The 17,238-nt window shown below is 40.9% G+C and overlaps 2 protein-coding genes across 8 annotated transcripts in view; one reads left to right on the top strand and one right to left on the bottom strand.

Annotated features, from left to right (window-relative positions):
• Positions 1-10,918, top strand: part of MRPL13 (mitochondrial ribosomal protein L13) — a 34,060-nt gene extending 23,142 nt beyond the window's left edge. Inside the window, exon 7 of the mRNA XM_039549924.1 lies at positions 8,249-10,918. Within this exon, the coding sequence (XP_039405858.1) occupies positions 8,249-8,273 (25 nt within the window). The 3' untranslated portion in view covers positions 8,274-10,918. The remainder of the gene's footprint in view (positions 1-8,248) is intronic.
• A 913-nt stretch (positions 10,919-11,831) lies between these two features.
• Positions 11,832-17,238, bottom strand: part of COL14A1 (collagen type XIV alpha 1 chain) — a 114,915-nt gene continuing 109,508 nt past the window's right edge. For 3 of the 7 annotated variants that reach the window (XM_039549915.1, XM_039549917.1, XM_039549916.1), the window contains exons 46-48: positions 15,155-15,232; positions 14,071-14,226; positions 11,832-12,714 (exon numbers count right to left, since the gene is read on the bottom strand). In XM_039549915.1, the coding sequence (XP_039405849.1) occupies positions 12,401-12,714; positions 14,071-14,226; positions 15,155-15,232 (548 nt within the window). In that variant the 3' untranslated portion in view covers positions 11,832-12,400. Of the gene's footprint in view, positions 12,715-12,850; positions 13,281-14,070; positions 14,227-15,154; positions 15,233-17,238 lie in introns of those variants that run through there. The other 4 variants (XM_039549918.1, XM_039549919.1, XM_039549921.1 and 1 more) reach the window with 3 other exon arrangements.

The raw sequence follows: 17,238 nt of genomic DNA, 5'->3' as shown, positions 1-17,238 counted from the left end.
AAGACTGCAGCCAGTCTTACTTTTTCCCAAGCAACAAGCTGTATAAAGCAGGAAAAAGCTATCCTGCCAATACAGCCCAGTTCTGTTCCAATGTACTCTTTGAGGAATCCCTCTAGCAATTCATTTTCTGTGGCCTTTTTGCCCCTCGGTAGAAATTACATGAACTAACTGGAGATCATTAAACCCCAATCAAAGCTATCACTGGTAGCTTTTTTTTTTTTTTTTTTCAATAGTAAGGGCATAAAAATGTCTCAGGATTCTGTTTAGCATTTCATTTAACAGGAGATTTGGAGGTAACCAAGGCTTACATTTCACACTACCAGAGGTGGATCTAAATTCCTGTGGACAAAAAGCCACACAGATACTTAAGAAGAAAATTGCTCTCCTCTACATTAGGTTTTTGCTGCAGGCAGCAACTGGACACTAATCAAGAAGGGTCAGTAACTCAATCATCTTAAAAATCCAACAAATTCATGTTCAGATTGTTTAGCCTATTGAATTGAATTACTGGCTTTTCTCTGGCATGCTTGAAACAGATCAGTGCTACTGATTCTCAGATGCTTTACCTGGGGGCAGCTTATGTTGTATCTAAAACCAAAGTTGAAGGTAAGAGGTAATTAAATGGGTAACTGGGCCCTTTTATTTGAACTGTGTGAAGAGGCTCCCAAAAAGAAAGTTCCAAAACTACTTTCTCCTTCCTTTTAAGCTGGTGTATTTCATATGTGAGAACAGAAACTAAATTAATGGAAATTTGACAAGCAATAGGAGAATGGTTGTATACGATACTGTTGAACTACTTGCCCAGATGAAATTAGAGTTAGATTATTTTTTAATCACTCTTTTATAAATGTCTCGATTTCCTTTTTTTCCACTTCTGTTCCTGACACTAAGTCTGGAAAGTATTTCACCATTCCTTCACCCAGTTCTCTCTTTATTTGAAGAATAACGTAATTCTTTGTCCAAAGCCAAGTGTACAGTGCTGCTCTGTATACAGTCTTACAGTTTTTAGCAGAATATATCACTAAAAGAGAAACCTTCTATTTTCAAAAAGCATCATCTTAAGATGAATTTTACATGTATATTCTATTGATTTAACTTAAAGAATTTTCCAGACAGAATTCATATAATCAAGGTCAAAATCAGGGAATTACAGTAAGTTTAAAAAAGCTTAGGTCAATTTTGCTTAATTTGTTTTTACAGAAACTGAGGTTATAACCACTTTATTTTAAATTGCAATAAGCCATTCTTCATTTTACTAAGAGTACCTAAATGCATATCAGATATCTTGATTTAAGGACACTTTCTTAAAATTACAACATGTGCTAGTTTTATGTAGAAAAAAGCAAACACATTGCAGCTGCAGACTACAAAATAAACATCTTAAGTTTTGTTTCTGCAGAAGAGGATTAGTGACTATAGCTGTACTGTCATAGCAGTATCACCCTTTCTTAGTCTTGTTACAAAATGCAGCTTCTGTTACTGTGGTTTGTTCTCCAAGTAAAGTTATACTTGTAGAAGTGCTTTTCAGGCAAGACAACAGTCTGCATGAGAACAACACCAACATGGAAACGATTCTTGTGCCCCAAGCAGAGCAGTTGATGGTTTAGAATAGGCCACAGTGTGAATTGCAAGTTTAGTGATAGTTGAAATACCATTAGCTATTTCATTGATTATTTTACCAGAGGCATAGAGCTACCATGGGGTAATAGGTACACCTTGAGCAGAAAAATGATTCATCTTCCCCTCAGCACCAAACTGTTGATGTTTGAGTGTAACCACATAATTTGGTTTTCCAGGGAACGATAGCAGTGTTGGTCCTTGGGTTTCGCTTTACTAGTGTCGATAGTGAAAAAGTTGAAATGTGTTCAGAAATCCCCTTTAGCTATAGTTCCCTTACCTAATAGCTATTGACTTTGGCACAACTTTTGAAGTGTTCCTGAAAAATACATATGTTCCTCTTGTTTCAAAATTTACAGTAAATTTTATCTCTGTGTTGAAGTTTGTCTATAAAAACAAATCTTAAATACTCAAAATTTCATCGTTTATTCATAAAATAACCTTAAAATGTGTGCCAGATAGACAGCAAATTCCATGTTGTGTGTATTGCATGCTAATTTTAGACAAAACCAAATTATTTGGAACCTTTTGTTATAAGGCTAAAAGCTACCTATTGCCCTTAATAAGCAGATATGAAAGATGAGCCATAAAACCATTCTGTGTAAGCAGACAACTGTCATCAGTTAGCAATAATTCATGTGATGGTGATTTCCAGAGTTATGAAGAAGAGCATCACAGTAATACAGATCGAGTGTGCCTGCCAGTACAGAGTAATGGGATCAAAGAGTGGCTTAGGGCTAGTAACTAAGTGGCATGATCAGGCCACAAAATCTTTTCACTAATTGGTCTTCCCCAGTTTGTCATCTGTTCCAAACAGTGTTGTTTATAAACTCCCCTAAATGAGACTTCATGAGCTAGTGGATATCACTTGTTAAGTACTTAAAAAATAAGGGGTAGGTTAGAAGTACTTTAACATCAGTTATTTCTTTGTGTGTTCTAGTTTTTCAGCCAAGTTTGGAGAGATTTTATCCTTGTTGTTTCTTAAAATTCTTGAAACTTGTGTAAGAAAGTCAGGGAGAGCTGCTGTAAAACTACGCAGTCATGCTGAAGACTCCTTCAGCCTTTTGGGGAACTCTACACTGTTCAGGAAGCAGGATGGGGAAAGGGGGGGGGAGAAAAAGGCCTCTGAATAAAATCTAACATAGCAGCCACAGACCTAAAACCCTCTGGGATGAGTTAATCTTAAAACATGTTGATAACTGCGGGTTAAGACATACTTTTTTGGTTTTGTTTTTAATGGATAACCTGTGCAAATGGGAATCCTACCAGACATAAAATTTTTCAGGTAATAGAAAGCGTTGTACAGACTGTGAATGGAAGAGACAGATGTGCCTTTCCTACAGGATGGTTATTAATTTTTAAGGGGGTTTTCATGCATCTGGAGTGGTTTCTCTCATTCATGGAAGCAGTAAAATCTTAACAGAATTCTAAACCTATCCTCTTCAGTTTTTGCTCTTGTACCACTGCTCTCATCTCTGCCTGTATTAGCTTGTGGCATTCCTTAGCCTTTAGGCACTGACCTTTTGCAGTGCTGACGCAAGAGTAAATCCTTTCTGAACAGTCCTTGTTACTGCTTCTGGGAGTGTAGAAATTCCAGGGAACCCAGGCTCTCTGCGTCATGTGCTCTAATGGTGAGATGATTACCCACAGGTGAAGAGAAGATGGCAATTTGAGATCTTCAGAGCTTCCACACCAGGTGTGCATTGCTGAGTCAGGAGCAGGTATTGACAGGTCACTTCTTGTGCAGCACTGACAGTCTTATCAGCAGAGGCAGGTTTGAAACCATTAGCAGTCATTAACACAGGCTTGCAAGCACACAAATGACTGTAACAATTCCATGAGATTTGACTTCATAAAACTTCCTCATAAAAAAGTCTCAGACAATGCATCATCAAAGCAGTGTGAGTAGGGATTGTTTATGGAGAGATGGCTATCCAGGATTTTGAGCTTGAAAGAAGAAAAGGTCATGTTATCAAGTGCTGTTTATCAGCATGCAGTAGAAGAAACTGGGCAGGTGTATAACTTCTTTTGGAAGAAGAAGGAAGGGCCATGTTGACTACATATTATATTGTTATAGCTAATCCCAGTGCATTTAAAAGTTCTAAGAAATAAAGTCATTTGGATTAAAATATGTCATTTTGAAGAGGTATTCTGAGTTACTAAAAGTTAAGAGAAAATATTTTTTTTAATATTGCCTGGTTTGTAGAATAACTGCTGTACATACAGAATAGACAGTGTCATATATTACTCTACAGGCTTACTTATATTATTTCTTGGAGGTAAGTAATGCTGTTTTTCACCTGTCTGCTGTAAGATGTTACAAGGTTTTAGCTTGTTTGCCTAGAAATAATATGGTGAAGTTGTCCTGTGTATTTTTTGAAATCAAGTTAGTTGCAGTATAACACAGACTAGTGGTTACTTAGATTTGGCCTTTATAGAGTAACACACGCTCCCCTTATTTTATTTTTTCTGAGGCTGTTCTACCTACACAAAACATTGCTAAGCAAAGGGAAAAATCATTGCTGGAATGTGCTGACAAGAATTTAATAAGGATGGAGCTGTGCAGCAAGTCTCTTCAGAGTTGATCGAAATAAATGTTCACTCCAGGAGTTGAGAGTGAGGATATTTCACATCACACTGAAAAAGAATATTGAATATTCTGTGAAGTGGGGGGTCCCATCATAGTTGTAAATATGCAAGTAGGTCTTTTTGTGCGGTTAGTTTCTATTTGTCGTCTGACATGTTGAGAGGCTGAGGTCATAGCTTCGTGAGCATTTTTTCTGGCAATGAGGCTCAGTTTTAAGAATCATCCATCACTTTTCCTGCCTCTCCATTCTGCTTGTGTGGCAACAGAATGGAGAATCAGAGAACTGACCTAGATTAAAGACAACCTTGTTTTATGCAGCTGCACAAAGTGGTGTAGGTTGGAGTTGCTAGGAAAGCACATGTATGATCACCAAATTTCAGTATTAATTAATGATACAGATGCCAGCTCTACGCTCCTGCAGTGCTTTTCAAACATAACTGCAGCTGTGAAATCTACATAGACACTGAAGAGAGAATTTACAATGGCAAGCTTTAGCCCAAGCACGCAAGCCTCTTCAAGTCATCTCTAAAGTCCATGAAGAAATGCCGGACTTCCCCATGTTCTAGGACTTAGTTTGACCTCAGTCTCATTTCTTGAAGTGGGCTACAGAGCAAAGAGGTTACTGTTATTCTGTAAATGGGAAAACTCTCACAGTCCATTGGTTTCTTTCAGCACTGCAGAGTGTAGAGCTGGTATCCATATCAAAAGACAACATTTATGTGAAATACATTAATTCTGCAGAGTTTTGGGAAGCTCTCTACCAATTACTTTTGTTTTCCATCACAAAGCTGATCTTAGGAACTGGACATATCCAGTTTATCTGTTTTGTAAGGTTCAGTGGCTGTAGATTGTCAGCATTTTATGTCAGCTGTATATCGTTTCTGATAGCTGTGAGTATGGATAAAAATTGGGAGAATTTACAGAATCACAGAATTGTGAGGGTTTGGAAGGCACCTCAGGAGATCATTCAGTCCAACCCCCCCAAGCAGGGTCACCTAGAGCAGGTTACATAGGAATGCATCCAGGTGGGTTTTGAGTGTTTTCAGAGAGGGAGAATCCATGACCTCCCTGGGCAGCTCTAAGAGATTTAAAGCTGTAATCAGAGCTTAGGACCCACTCTTCAGTCCTTTTACTTAGTGGTAAAGTATTTGTTAGGAGAGAAGCACTGAGAGGCCTGCTGTAATGAATGGGATGCTGATTTATTTTTCTGAGTATTTTGCCTAGAATTCACTAAACTGTTTCAATTCTTTTTATGTGGAGTATAAAAATGTTAGTGAGACAAATATTTTTAATATATTTTGGTGGCAGACATCTGCTGCACAGACTAACGTTGCATATTTTTGGTGAACCCATAGTAGTTTGCCTTTCAGCATAGATTGCAGAGACACTGGTTCCCATATTCCCCCTATTTCCCCTTGTCTTGGAGTCTGCTGTTAATACACAGCAAAGCTTTTTTTCTCAAGAATATTACTTTAAAAAAAAAAAAGAAGAGGAGCAGCTATGTGAAGTCTTGCCTTTGGGTGAATTTCTGAACTGTCTGTTCTAGGAGATAGCATTTCCTTTGTTCCAAGTGCATAAACTCAGGGCTTTGCTGAGGAAGGGCAAAAGCACTGCCATCAAAGAACACTCTGGCGTGGATTTATGTCACTTACCAATGAGCACATTGATGGTCACAAGTAGTTCATAATTCTCTCTGAGTAGACAACAGTTTTGTGGGTTCATATTCTTCGTCTGACAAAATGCCTGTAACACTTTTGCCAAAGGCAGTGTTTTCCAAGGCTTAGCTTTCCTAGTGCCAAGGTCTCTTCAAAAGCAGTCCAAAAGCCAAGTACTAGTGGGCATAAAAGCCTACTGTGGCAATAGAAAAGGCTTTAAAAACTTTTGTATTTGTTCACACAAGTGTTTCAGTGTGGAAAATCCTGCCTTTAAGCTTCATTAACTTCATAAGACTGCAAACTAAGAGTCCAGTGTTTTATGCATTTTTGTGCATTTAAATTTTAAGACAAGCATTAAAGTTGAAATGCAGATTACAAGGAAGCAAGGAAAAAAAATGGATTTTCACCCCAGAACACAGTGCTGTGAGACCTGTAGCTCTGCAGCACTCCAGCATAACCCTAATTGAAGTCTTAAGTGAGCCGTTCATAGAAAAATGCAAAATCCTCTAAGCAATGCATGAGAGGATGAATTGGCCTATAAAAAGAAAGAGTAATAACTATAAGCTGCAAGACAAGGATGTCTTTACTATGCTGTGTTACCTAAAATCTTTCAGCACTGTCCGCCTGTCTAGTGATAAAACTTCTAAGTCACTGCTGAGAATTTTCCAAAATCCCACACTCTTACTACTCCACAGACATTTTGATATAATGAAATACCTACTCTGGCATGCAGCGTGAGATCCAAGCAAGAAAATGTGGAATGGCAGAGAGGCTGGAACCAGAGGATGTTTAAGGTCCCTTCTGACCCAAACCATTCTGTGATTCCGTGAATATGTCCAAGTACAGATGTCCAGGATTCTAGGAAATGTGACTTGCCTTCCCAGTGCACACCAGCCATCAAACATTGAGTATGTTGAAGTTAAACATTAAGCAAGAATGTAAACAATATATATGGTGCTTGTAGCAGTTCTGTCATGCACAAAAGAAACAAGTCCAAATGTTAATACAGAATATGCTATTTAAATGGGAAACAAAGCAGCTTTGTGATTCATCACAGCATGAACACTAGCTCTTCTTTATAGTTGTTCCTTAAAATTAATGCAATTTTATATGCTACTCTTGAAATAATAAAAACTGAATTCCAGAGTTGATTTCACATGAGAACCTGTGGGCTCATAAGTTAATGACTTCACTTTGCAATGCTATTGCTTGACAAATTCTGTAACTGCAACATAGGTCTAAGTAAGTGTTGGATTTCTGTGTGTCATCTCTGCAGCCATTTAAACTCACAGTCTTTAAAGTAAGCTGTCTGCTTCCATTTCTGTCTGCTTTTCCTTTCCATTAATGAGCTAAATTACAGATAAAATTTACCACCTTTAGAAATTTAACTTTGTTAGTGTAGTGGTTTGCAGGTTTTCCTGTATGCCAGAATTTTTCATTCAACTTCACAGCAAATCTGGCCCTGTATCTCTTTAGATGTCTCCAGAACTTTTGTTAATCTCTCTCTTGTTGAGTCCTGGGGCGTTCCCCTACCTGCTTGATTCACAGATGAGAGAAGCAGTGAGGAGTGCTGTGTTCCTCCAGGCTGCAGGTGTGTGGGGGGTTGTGAGGAGCGGCTGCTCCGGCTGCGCGCATGCTGGGCGTGTCCCAGGCACCTCAGAGACCACTGCCCTGCCCTGCTCTGGGGGTTTGGGGAGCGACTGGGCACAGCCCAGCGTGTGCAGCTTCTCTGCAGGACATGGTAGGCATGTAGATGTGCATCTAGTCTGCAAACTCTGCATTCTGAAAGCCATGAGCTGGTCTGAGCTTTGTAGTTTCAGGGAGAATGTGGTTCCTACAGCCAGTGGATGTGTGTCAGGCAGGAAGAGTGATGTGCTTGAATGCAGAGGATTGCAAACAGCAGTCTGCTTCTATCTGAATGTTTTCCATGTTTGTCATCCAAGCAGAGAGGATTGCAGAACTTTTAAGATTCAAATTAGTAGGTTTTTTTAAATATCAGTTTTAACTGTTTTAGTAGTGTTGTGGTGGACTGTGCTGTTAACTAAAACTCGCCATCTTATGCATGGATTATTCAGTTTTAAAAAGTGGAGACAAATTAGTGCCCGTGTTTAAAGCCCTGTGAGGCTGCATTCAGTTCAAGATGCTTTTTGTTTTGCTTAGGAAAGTAGGAGTGACCAATTAGTCCTGATGTTTGTAAATTCTTAGAGGTTTTAGTAAATTTAATTTGTTCTGTCTTGTTTGTGTAATCCAGAAAATATTCTTTGTCAAAAAACTTCAAGCACCAGAGTAAGGAAATAAAGCTAGACCAGGCTGCTACTGCAGCCTTAAAGCAAAGCCACTGTAGTGCACGTACATTTCTTAAAACACTTTTTTTTTTTTTCCCCCACAGACCTAAAGAATTTCGAAGGAAGTAATAACAATAAAAGAAGCAGTGCCAGCAGGAGTGTTTCTCCTCCTCCAAAGAAAATTCTTCTAACATGGAAGCATCTGTGCATCTCAGTCAACCCTTCTATACTGAATGTTTCTGACAGCTATTAGCAAACATGAGTTGGCAAGATAATAAGAAATTACTGTGTTTGAAACGGCTAAGAATAGGTGTTATGTTAATACCATCTGTACTGTGCATCATATGATCTGGTATTTGTTAATGATATTTGGTTTGATACTATTATTAAAGAATTAATATCTTTGTAATGAATATTTGCATCTCATAGAAACAATACATTGACTGCTGCTATGAAGTAGCTCACTCTAAAAGTTGCAAAATTTGATTTCCATGCAGGAGGAGCAGAGAATAATCATGGTCACCAGCCATGATTTTTCATCCTGGAGCCTTGGCCATCTTTTGATACATTGTGCTCTAAAGAACAAAATGGCAACTACTTTTTTTTTAATAATCTTACTTTTTTCAGACTACTGGTCATCTGCATCTACATCTTGGGTATGCTGATGACAACAGCAAGGTTGACTCTACTTTCTAGCTTCCAAATGTCATTAAATGTATTCCTAATGATATTTTGTTCTTGATGTGGAGATGTTACATGGTTGTCATTGGGAGACTCAATATTCATATGGTTCTGTCTGCCTTGGAAAATAACCAGGCAGAGCACTGCTCCAGCTGGGCATAGGTTTTGGAGATGGCACCCTCTGGATTCCAGTGCTGTTACACCAAAACACCCACTTGGGGCTGTGCAGAGCAGTTTCTGAAGTGACTCTTCCTTGCTAGGAGGAGGTCTGCTGACAACCCAGGGTAGAATAGATTTCAGTCAAGAGCTTGTTGAAATAACAGGCAGTAAAAGCAGATCACAGGGGAGATACTCTTCCTTTTATTCCCCCTTCAGCCTAAACCTGATTTTCATTCAAGTCACAGGAACATGCCTTACTTACTTTAGGGAACATATTACAGAACGAAGCAGCAACATTTTTATTATGAAAACCTAAATGAGGAAATCTAAGTTAAGGGTTGAATGATGCAAAAAAAGTCATAAAAATTATTTCACTTTTGCAAGCTGCTTCCCTGAAATTCGTTTCTGCTTTCCTGCATGGAAAACCCTCAAGCCAAAGCTGTTCTGTAAATAAGTGAAGTTTTCTGTGTTGTAGGAGATGCTGATACATTATCTGCCAAATTTTACAATGTTTGGTGAGGGGAATTTAAGTGTTTTACATCTGTTTTGTACAAGCATCATCCTGGAAGAAAACCAGTGGTTTATTTATAATCATATTTCATTACATGAAATAAAGGTTTGGTATTGGGCCTTTCTTTGACATTCAGAGGGGCTTATCCCAGGAAACATTCCTTCCTAGTGAATGTGCAGCCTTCATTTCCAGGTCAGTTCCTACACTGCATTAACTAGTGAAAGTATTTTGAAAAGGCCTAGGTTGCAGTAAATGCTCTTTCCTGTGCAAGGACACAGTACACAAAGTTTATTGGTAAGATCTCTGTGGCATCAGGTGTTCCTAGTGTGCTGAATACTTCAGTAAGCAACTTCAGTTTCTTAGGTGGTCTGGAAAAAATATAACACTCTTGATTATTCAGAGACTGGATTTTGGAGAAAATTTTGACTGTGTTTTACTATTTTTGGCAAACATACAATTCCTGAATAATATTTTTCTAATTGGGTAGAGCCCACTAGTTAGTAACTTTTTATTACCGAGGTATGTAGAACAAGTGATCATATGACCAATGATACCAGAAGCATTCTGGTCAGTATGTTGCCAGTAAATGGCACAATAAATATAAAGTTAAAACAAATTAACTACTGCAATTGGAGCTTCTGCTTTAGCATATAAATTGTTACAAAATTGGAATGAGTATGGCCACTTTATTATCCCCAAGTCATTTGTTTAATTCACTACATGTGGTGCGAGGAGGGGGAGGTGTGGCAGTGGCAGCTGGTTGTGTGCATGTCCCACACAGGGGATCCCTCAGGCCAAGAGCACCCAAATTCCCTGTGGTCAGAGGGGTGTTGTGCTGCTTCCAGCTGCTTTCCCAGGCCGGGTGACTGGTGTGGGAGCTGCTGCAGTGGCACAGCACAGGTGACACCAACTGCACACCACAAGCACCCTCAGGGATTTGGTTAGGCTGTTACCAGCAGGCTGTTACGTGGACTAAATAAGTGATCAGTTTGACCACGCTGTGGCCCTACATCCTTGGTTTTGCCCTATCACTCTCTCTGGTTCCACGGGAACTTGAGATTTGGATACAGTGTTGCAGGACAGCCAGTCAGGACTAATACACTGTGCACTGTTAGCAGGATACTCTTTCAAAGACAACACAGGCACAATTGCTTGGAGGCTGATTTTTTTTCCATCAGCGACCTTCTCGGTCACTTCCATAGGACGGGCAGAACTCTGAGCTGTGTCAGTACAACCTGGATGGGAGTGGGCCAGCAAGGGAGGGACACAGGGAGTTTGCAGTTGGGGTAAATTAACACAGGTGTTCTGAGCCTTGCCAGGCTCTTGTACCTGCTTGTGTGTGAGAGAGCCATGCTCACTTTGGGGCCCAATGTTCTGTCAAGTGGGGTTAAGCTGCAAAAAAATAAAAAGTCCATAAAGTGCATTATACTTTCCTACTTTCTATTTTAAATGCAAGTGCAGGTAAGGAAATGACATTCAACTCACATTCCATCAACTTTTATCACCTTTCCCCAAGAAAATGGTTGAAATCAGGGGTGAAAGACGTAACGTAAGGGGAAAAGAGAAAGGCAACCTAGAAAGGTATACAGCCCTCAGCCAGAGCCTGCTAGTCACATGTGCAAATTGTGTGTGCTACTAATGAGGCTGAATTCTAGGCAAGATAGTTGGGGATTACACAGTAAAGGTACCCATTCATCTTCTTCCAGGTGAGCTAAGGGAGCTGCTGGCTAGAAGCCAAACCTAACAGGCTTTTCTTTACTGTAGGGTATGGATAGACCCCCTCCCAGTCAGGGATAAGCAGGAAGATGGTCCTGGGATGTACAGGACAGCCTCTCCATGTCTGTATCGGGCTAAAGCAAAAGTGTGCCAAATCTATGCTTTCAGCTTAAATGACCATGTTCGAGCTAAATCTTAGTCTCCAGTGCTGTTCAAAGCTGTTATTGAGTCACTTTATAACTTACCTTGTTTGTAGATAATGAATTGCCCTGTGCTCAAGCTTTTGGGTTGGCATTTTGCCTTCCTCTCCTCGTTAGGTGACCCAAGTTGCCATCCCAAATACACCTGCCAGTCTTTTGACTTGGGCATGTTGACATGTGAAATCTCACATCCACAGTTGGCACAACTACCTCAGCTCATAGTTACTCTCTGCATTTGCCCATATATAATTTTAAAAAAAAGGCTAAATAATATTTATACTAAATAATGTTTATACTACATCCTTTAAAATAAAACCATTGCCCAAAAGTGGTGAAAAGAAGAAATGTATTTCCTTCTCATTGCATTCTGTCCCCTGAAGAGCTAATGCAATTGTTTTGAGTTAAAAATCGAATACAGAATTACCATACAAAAGCTTGCCACTTTTATTTGCATACAAAACAGAAATGAAAGAGGTTCACAATAAATTATCAGTGTGCTCCCATGGAACATTCTTGCGTATTTGTTTTAGGTGAGTTAAGAAAACAATGGTCTGTTAATATAAGAAATCTTTGCAAAAGGATAATAAGCTGGGTGCAAGGACGCCTGATGCATTGTTCTCCAGTGGATTTAGTCAGGTTACTCTGCTAGTAAAACAATTCATCCAAAACAAACAGAAAGTAATCAACTGGGAAAAAATGGATAACAAGACATTAACTTTTAGCCGGATGTATTTTTTTCAATAGAGTTTGAAGAGTGAATGGAAGAGTACTCCAGAGAAAGATCTACAAGCGACCTTTCATCATCATCTAGCACCAACCCACTAACATACTAAACTTCTGGCATGCAAGATAATTACCATTATTTGTTGTGTCAACTGGCCATGTATACTTTTACATAAGAGCCTGTAAACATCTTCAGTGACAGGTGAGGCACCTGGACAAAAGGCCAAACACAGATGCACATAAAATGTTTCCCTTTTTTAAACAGTTCACTGAGAGGGGCTTTTTCCATCCTTTGTGCGTACTGGACTCTGGGCGCTCCTTTTGGCGATCCTCCTTGCGAAGCGACTGATTCCTGGGGATCTCAGCTCAACGGCTTCCATCTCTTCTTGAACAGGAGTAAACTCTGGTTGAGCAAGATGAGGTGATGGATAGGACTGGGAGTATGGTAAGGGGTAGGACCCGTGAACTACGTACGGCTGTTGCTCACCATCATAAAGGTCCTCAGGGTCATAGATTTGGTAGGAGTTATGTGGCAACTGCACTACTGGGATGTCTTGATCAGTTGGCTCACCGTATCCACCTTAACCCACCACCACCAAGAGTATTCATACGGTTAACACAGGAGAAGGGGAGTAGAAAATTAGAGCATTCATTAGGAAATTGACATTTTACATACAGATGCATTTCTATATCATGTGTGTGAGTATATATATATATAATCTTTAAATACACATCTTTTATTCACATAAAGGAACAATGAAAACATTTAACAAAATTAATAAGCTGGAGCAATTGGAAACCCACCAACAGACAGCCAAGTTAGTTGGAAACCACCACCACAATTTGTCAAATGTCCAGTTGTAATACTGTGCTCATTACACACTGCACACTCTGCCTGCTATAGCTTATTCCAATTATGGGCTAGAATACATGACTAGCAGGCAAAAATGGGTCAGGCATTAATTTTTAGCAGTGCCAGGAAGCCAAGTGCATGTACAGCAGCTGTAAGTTCATTAGTGGTAGTCATTATCGTTGCTGGAAAGCACAGAGCAGTTCAGCATCCATCTCTGACCTTCAGCCCAATGAGACCTGAACCAGAATGAGCCTTTCACCTTCTGGATTGGTAGCCATTGTAAGGAATTGGGCCTTAAAACAGGAAATGAACAACGGGGAGGGGAAGTGAGGAGGAAAGGATAGGAAGAGACGACAACAAAAACATTCAGGTAAGTAAAACATACAAATCAGCTCGGGGGCAGATTAAACTGTAAACATCAAACAAATATGCCTTATGTGTAACATTTGTAGTGACTAGTGCTTTACTAATAAATTTTGATTTTAGGTTGGGTGATACAATATTTGGTAGTTGTGTTAACTTCTTCCCATGGCCTCTCCGTGCTATAACGAGGTGGGAAAGTAGGATACAGAGAAGATGTAGAAAGAATAATTTTCTTCAGATGGCTTCACTGGTTAATGATGGACACGTGCATTCCTGTGCCAGGTTACACTACTACGGGTTTAGTAAGGGTCATGCTCTCATGCCACTCAGAGGCACATGGAAGGGGAGGTTGAGCAACACGTTTGAAAAACTAGAAATGTAAAAACTCTGCTGTCACAAACATGAGGTGGTGGGGCTTCAGCACAGACCATTGAGATGGAGCAGGCTCATACAACTACACAAACAGGTACAGGACAAAACCCAGTAGGCGGGATCAGTTTTACAGGCTGGGATCAGACAGTGGTCACTTTCCTTTGGTCACTACAGTGGGTCACCTTCTCGTTGTGCTGCAGTCCCACAAAGTACAGCCACACTGGACACACAGATTTTTAGCAAGCTACCACATTTTAGTGCAAGGTTCACCAGTAGCCTCCATCTCACTTGGGCTGTTAGAAAATGCCACCCTCACCTCTGCAGCTGCCCCGACTCCTGACTACTCACCTCCCATGCCGTACCCAGCGCAAGAGGACGGGTCACAGTACCCTGGAGGCCCAGCAGGACCCTGTGAGCCTGGGGATCCTGTGTGACCGGCAGGACCTCGTGGGCCCGGAGATCCCGGTGGTCCCGGGCTGCCTGTTCGACTTTCTCCGGGAGGTCCTGCATAAAACAGGGAGATGAAACATGAGCAGTGTCTTTCATGAGAGCAGGGATTTGAGGCCACCTTTCCTGGCCTGGAAAACATGACACTGAGAGTGCTATAAACACTTCCAGGAGACAGTTTGAGTGGAAGCACAAGGCATCCTGGCTCTGACTCCCCTGGGCAAGCTGAGGGAAAGACTTCAGCCTCTGGCAAGGAAGACAGAGCAGCAGCCTGAGAGGAGACCCACTCCCAGTGAGCCTCCTCTCTGGCTGCTGCTTCATCTTCCTTGCCAGAGACAGCTTTAAGCCAGAGCTCGAGCAAATGTTTCACCAAACATCAGACTTCTGGAAAGGGATTTTCGTGGGGAAGGGACAGCCCTGGATGCCTGCACAGCTCTTGATTCCTCCCATTCCCTTTCAATACAGTTTCGGGGTAATGCTGTGACTTGATACCAGTGCCTAATGGCCAGGATATCCTAATGAAATCCCAATTTTACTCCTGTTTCAACAGGACATGGATATCACCCTCTCTACTTTTTCAGGAGCTAAATATAAATCCATGTGATATAATGTGCTTAATTATTTTATGTTTCTCCGTCAACTCACATTTAGGTATGACCTTGAGTCAATGAGAAAACAAATTCAATTAGTCCAGATTAATTTTTCCATTTCCAGAACCCATGTCTGAAAAAAAAATACTTAAAACATTTTTAAAAGGTGGGCTTGGAAAAGCAGTTTGTCATAGGGGAAATGAAAATACTTGTGTGATGGGTGACACCATCATGTGGTGTATCACAACATGATAATACATAGTAAGAACATTATGACGATTACGGTGCCTGAACTGCTACTCTTCTGGTACTTAAGGAGAAAGACAGAGCTGATCTAAGCTGCTTCACACATCGGTTGGCGTGGTCTAATCCTGATGCCTCAAATCTAAGTTTACCTGTGGATCCTGGTGGGCCTCGGGGTCCTTGTGTTCCAACACCTGGATTGCCTTTTTCTCCTTTCTCACCTGGTAAACCTAAAGAAATAGTACTCAGTCACATTTTGATCAAAAGTGTGAGCAGCGTTTATTATTTAAGCAGGATTATAGTTCCATATGTTATTTTTCATCTAAAAACAGATGTCAGAGAAGGAAAGATGTGAAAATTAAAAATTATTTGGTTCTTTTTCCATCCCTCCCCTAACAGCCTCTGAAGAGAAATGTCATTCCTGGGGTCTTAAACATTCCTGCTGCCATGGTGGTTTCATTGAGATGGTATGCAGAGGCATCAGCCAGTTTCCACGCTGCACTTCCTATGGAAAGCTGCCTCTGGACTACACCAAGGTGCAACTATTGTAAGTCAAAAGAGTCTTCCAAGCCTTGTAGCTATAAATTACTGTGTGGCCCAGAAAAGTCGAATTCTTAGTGCTACAGCAAATTTTCCTTCAAACATTCACCCACCAAAGAGTGGTTCAGCACAAGATGGTTCTATGCATACATGGAGAAAGTTGTTATCGGTTATGGCAGTCTTGTTAAACATGAGAAAGGAGTTTCATCACACTCGAAATGTGACCCCCAAAGGAAGCCCAATCTGAGTGCTTCCCAGTCTTGAAACTCTGATATTCCAACATGCACAGCCAGTGAGTTGTGTTCCTACACTCACTCGTGGCACTAAATTTCTCTCCTTGTGTCTGATGCATGGAGATCACAAATCTAGTAATTCAGAGAAAGAACTGCTTACTTCCAGCTTTCCATCTCCTTCTGCACTACCTCTATGGCATTCTATAAAAACACTTTCTATATGCAGCCATCACAATAAGCAGTGTTGAACTATAGTAGGTGTCAAAACTATAAATTCCAGACCCTGAGTTTCCACTGGTGACTTGAAAATTCTTGTAAAGTCTGTGTTTAATTTGGATGGTTCAAAGACACCAAATCCAGGCTGGTTTGTGGGACTTCCTCCCCATTTTCCAGACCTCCCTCCCAGCACTGGTAATTGCTCTCCTGATTCACAGCTTCCCCACTTTCAGAGTCAAAGCCTATGCACAGCACCTTTATCAACACAGAGCAGAAAGCAAACAGTTCCTGCCCTGGATGGGGCAGTATCTACAATTCCAACTGACTGGGTTCCCTCCTTCCCCTCTGCTCAGGTAACTGCTACCTCTTAGGGCAAAACAGCTGGAGAACCCCTCATTTTTGTAAGGAATCACAGAATATGCTGAGTTGGAAGGCACCACAAGGATCATCGAGTCTGACTCCCAGCCCTGCACAGGACCATCACCAAGAGTCACACCATGTCCCTAAGAGCATTGTCCAAATGTTTCTTGAGCTCCGTCAGGCTTGATGCCGTGACCTGGGGAGCCTGTTCCAGTGCCAAACCACCCTCTGCGTGAAGAACCTTTTCCTAATAATCAGCCTAAACCTTCCCTGACACAACTTCAGGCCTTTCCCTCGGGTCCTGTCACTGGTCACACAGAGAAGAGATCAGTGCCGGCCCCTCCTCTTCCCCTCATGAGGAGGTTGTAGACTGCAATGAGGTCTCTCTTCTGTCTCCTCCTAGCTGAAGAAACCAAGAGACCTCAGCCCCTCCTCATAGGGTTTCCCCTCAGGGAGTCATAGAAGATCTTTTTCACCTTCTTAAGCTAATTTCTAATGGAAGCAACTAAGTAAATAAAAAGTCTAAGTGTAGAAAAAACAGTAATTAAAACCCAACGGTGGCAAAGAATTGCTTACATCGAGTTTATCAAATGAGAGTCTGAGGAACTGAAGTGGATTCAGTATCTGCTGAGGACTTCTGGGTCTTCTGCAGGAACAAGAGGCTTCCAGGGCAACATATTGTGTGCCCCAACCACGAAAACACAGGCCACACCACTGCAACCAGTAAATCCACACTGAGCATCTAATTTTTAACTGAAGCATGATGACCCCTTTGTCTTACCTCTACAAGGTTCTTTGCCGCTGTCCTGGCATAGTTAAGGTATTGCCTGTTTCCCTTTTCTGCCTTTTATCTCCTTCAATTGCATAATTTTATGGGGAGGGTGGTG

The sequence above is a fragment of the Corvus cornix genome, chromosome 2 (genome assembly GCF_000738735.6).
Source record: "Corvus cornix cornix isolate S_Up_H32 chromosome 2, ASM73873v5, whole genome shotgun sequence".
In the NCBI taxonomy this organism is placed as follows: Eukaryota; Metazoa; Chordata; class Aves; order Passeriformes; family Corvidae; genus Corvus; species Corvus cornix.
Note: the sequence above shows the minus strand (reverse complement) of the source record. Positions and strands in the feature narration are given on the sequence as shown.